The following is a 3,913-nucleotide window of genomic DNA, read 5'->3' on the forward strand; positions in this document are numbered from 1 at the left end:
AATGTGCAAACATAATTAACAATGTAAACATTTAGACGGAATGCCGCTATAGCGATCTTTAATCTCTCTCATAAACTTATTATGCAATAAAATATGCAAACGTACTTACGATTAGCTGCACGCACACACATAATCCACAAATTTCTTAGATGGCAACACTTCTGACTAGTTTAACTATTATTTACTATAAACAAGCACATCTACACATCCTCTCTCCATAATATCTTGTTTTCCAACTCCCTGGAAAGTTTGGAACAGTCCAAATCACGAACAGAGGCGGGGGAGTTTGGAAGAGTCCATTTCCAAAGGGTGGCCTTTTTTACAGTAGTTGAAAACGCAAGAAGCAAAAAGCTCATTTTAAAATAATGACGTTAGTCAGTGCTGGGAGCACGCGCGCTATCTAACAGTACAGGCTGAGCAGAGCAGCAAAATAAAATAATATCGCTGTTTGTGAAAATGATCGCTTCGCTTCCTAAATGTTGGTTATAAGTGCAGTACATTTGAAACATGTCACAGAACAAAGTAATAATTAGCGATCTATCTGAATCATCATGGTAAAAGGAGATGTGGATGATTCTCCCATTTATAGCCATCCATTATCTGATTTGATATGAAGTGCCCATAACTGCCACGTATGTTCTAACACTTTATTATAAACACATACATTTCTGTTGACATCTCAGAAAATGTAGCTTAGTGCTTCATGACTTAAACAACTTACACAGAACATAGTTATTGTTTGATTAAGCCGGTGTAAACATGCATGATGGACGAAGTCTCCCTACAGTCACACTGTACAATCGTACTGGATATAGTACCGGCTTTTATATCGGTCTCCGTGATGTTAACCTATTTTACACTGGTGCATGCAGCCGTGCATATTTCCACATATGTTCATCTTATCAGACTGAGGGCGGCATCAAGCCTAGTGCTGTGAACATTTGTTTTTCTCTTTTATATTCAGTCATTTATGGATTGACAGTGTATCCAACTACAGTGTCTGCTAAATATTTTATGTACAACCTCAATTCCACAATAAAAAAAATCATTTAAAAAAATCATTTAAAAAAACGTAAATTCGAATTAATTGAAAAAATCACCCAGCTCTACTTCTGTTTTAAGCCCCGTCCACATCCAGTTCTATCCAAATACAGATACAGATAATGGCTTGCACACCCCTACTAACTACACAGTACACTGTGTGTGTGTGTGTGTGTGTGTGTGTGTGTGTGTGTGTGTGTGTGTGTGTGTGTGTGTGTGTGTGTGAGAGAGAGAGAGAGAGAGAGAGAGATGCTTGCACAACTCTTTTAATGCACAAAGCACTTCAACCAATAAACCCCAAAGGTCTGCCCAGTTTCATGATTCTATATGTAAAAGCAAAGTGAGATCCAGCATGACATGTTGGACCCTACGGGCTTTAACACTGATACTACAGCTATAAAATAATGAAACACAAGCAGAACTTTGGCAAATGCATAGAACCATGAGATAGGTGACACATTGAGCCAGTAAGAAATATTCTTAGCAGATGTCATTTAACTTGACTGAGGAATAATTAAGGTAATCACCTGATTAGCTAAATTACAATACAACCTAAATTTGATTTAAGAAAAGCAAATAATTTAAGACTACATTTTAAATCAATGACAATAAAGAAAACCCATGTACAGCTTTTATATGGGATTAAGTACAGTATTTAATTACACAGTGTATTGTAATGATGTAGATTAATTTAAATTAAGTAATTGTATATTTCTTTTTAAATTATTATATTGTACTTTTAAATAGGTAAAAGAAACAAAAAAAAATATCATTTAGGCTAAATATATAAGTACATCGTTTTGGGTAAATCAATTTTTAAAATGAGAAAAAGTTGATTGGCAGATGCATTGACGTGTTAAAAAGCATCAGTCTTTACCTTCAAATAATTGATATATGTGTAAATGGTTGTTTGTATGTTTCATATGTTTTTAGTATGTCATGGGAGAACCAAACAACAGCTTCTGCTGTAACAGAGTTTTTCATTGTGGGCTTCCCTGGACTTCAGCCTAAATACTACAACCTGATGGCATCCGTTTTATTCTGCATCTACATGGCCGTGATTACGGGGAACTGTCTCATTGTGGTCCTTTTTATAATTGAACGCAGCCTTCATAAGCCAATGTATATTGTCATGCTGAGTTTGTCTTTGTCTGATATTGGTTTTTGCACAGTTGCCTTGCCAAAAGTGATTTCTCGTTATTGGTTTAATGACGGCTATATTGCTTTCTATGTTTGTATGTTGCAAAGGCAGCTAATTCACTACTTTGGTACTCTAAACTCTCTTATCATGATGATCATGGCCCTAGATCGGTACTTGGCAATCTGTTACCCACTAAGATACCCAGTTTTAATGACTAACCGCACTATGAAAATTTTACAAGGGTTGTCATGGTGTTCTGCAATGATTGCCCCAACTGTTATTTCAATGCTGACATTGCAAATGCCATTCTGTGGGCCAAATATGATCCTTCATTGTTTCTGTGATGCCTCGTCTATGAACCAGCTCGCCTGTGCTGATATCACACACCAGAACCTTGTGTCCTATTGTATAGCAATGTTTGTTCTTCTTGTACCATTCTCTTTTATTCTCATTTCCTATGTAAATATCCTTGTGTCTGTGCTTCGGATAGCAAATGCTCAAGGCCGACTTAAAGCCCTCTCTACCTGTTCAACACAGCTGACTATCATTACCCTCTATTATGTGCCACGTTTTGTTGTTTACTCCAGCACTACTATACCAAATATTTCAATAACAATAAGTAGCAGTCAGAGAATCACCCTTGTCATGTTCTATAGTCTTTTGCCTCCGCTAGTAAATCCCTTCATTTACTGCGTCAGGATCAAAGAGATCAGGCAATTCTTTCTGAAATGTGTCCAGAAACATTGTGTGCAGAAAAAAAAAAGGGGCATGAGGTTAACTATTTCTAAATGAAGTGACCTGTCAATTAGATTATGTTATGCATCTCATTATGCAATTTACAGTATTTGCTTATGTATTGTTATTAGGTATTGACAATATTTTTTATTATTTTCTATTATGTACTGATAATATAGTGGGCTTTAACAGTCTAGAGCACACTTGTGAAAGGCTTCTATTTAGCTTTTTTTCTAATTTAATACTGTTTGTAATGACAAATTATATCATCAGCATAACAATTTGGGTGAAATATTGAACTGAATAATAAACATAGATTATTTAGTATTTAGTATGTGCCCCTTTTATTTTAATGACAACATGCACTCAAGCTGGATTGTTGTGTGTGTGTGTGTGTGTGTGTGTGTGAGTAAAACATGATGATCCATTTTATCCCAGCATTTGAGAATGGTCACAAAAGCATAGTTTGTGCTTCAACGGAAGCAAGGAAATCTGACCTTTTGTGCAAAGAATTTTACATGATCAATGTCACATATTTGCTTATTTGATTGATAACATCTTAATCTTAAATATATATTTTTTCAGTTTACATTATAAGTTTTCTTTGTTTTACGTTTTTCAAAATTCTAAAACTCTTCTAAAATTCTAAAACTGTTTATTTCCAGGTTTAAATTAGATTTTGAATTCCTGATTTTCAGTGTGGACTCAACACACACTGACGTTTGAACCCCACTATGAGAATAAATGTGGAAGGTCATGCATTACTGACTGAACCAATAAAAACAGGTGTCTTGTTTTGCTGTGTTTTCCAGCGTTACAGAAGAACTGACCTAACTAAATGGATCTACTGCCTGGAGTAGCCATCCTCCTCCTTGAACTAGAAGATCGTCCGGTTGAGGATCACGTGCGTGAGAATCTCCATCTCGCGAATTTGGTGCACTACGATGACCACGCTCTGGTGAGTTTCTTCAGGGCTGGCCTGAATAGTGCACTGTA

The 3,913-nt window shown here is 36.0% G+C and overlaps 1 protein-coding gene across 1 annotated transcript; it reads left to right on the plus strand.

The window, feature by feature from the left end:
* Positions 1-1,975: 1,975 nt before the first annotated feature.
* On the plus strand, positions 1,976-2,974 carry LOC127433249 (olfactory receptor 2AT4-like). The gene has a single exon (XM_051684961.1). It carries the CDS (start codon positions 1,976-1,978, stop codon positions 2,972-2,974), a length of 999 nt encoding a protein of 332 aa, XP_051540921.1.
* The last annotated feature ends 939 nt before the right edge of the window (positions 2,975-3,913 follow it).

This window comes from Myxocyprinus asiaticus, chromosome 43, assembly GCF_019703515.2.
Source record: "Myxocyprinus asiaticus isolate MX2 ecotype Aquarium Trade chromosome 43, UBuf_Myxa_2, whole genome shotgun sequence".
Taxonomy (NCBI): domain Eukaryota; kingdom Metazoa; phylum Chordata; class Actinopteri; order Cypriniformes; family Catostomidae; genus Myxocyprinus; species Myxocyprinus asiaticus.

Excerpts from the sequence above, each read along its gene's own strand:
- LOC127433249 (XM_051684961.1), top strand. The coding sequence starts at position 1,976 with ATGTCATGGGAGAACCAAACAACAGCTTCTGCTGTAACAGAGTTTTTC.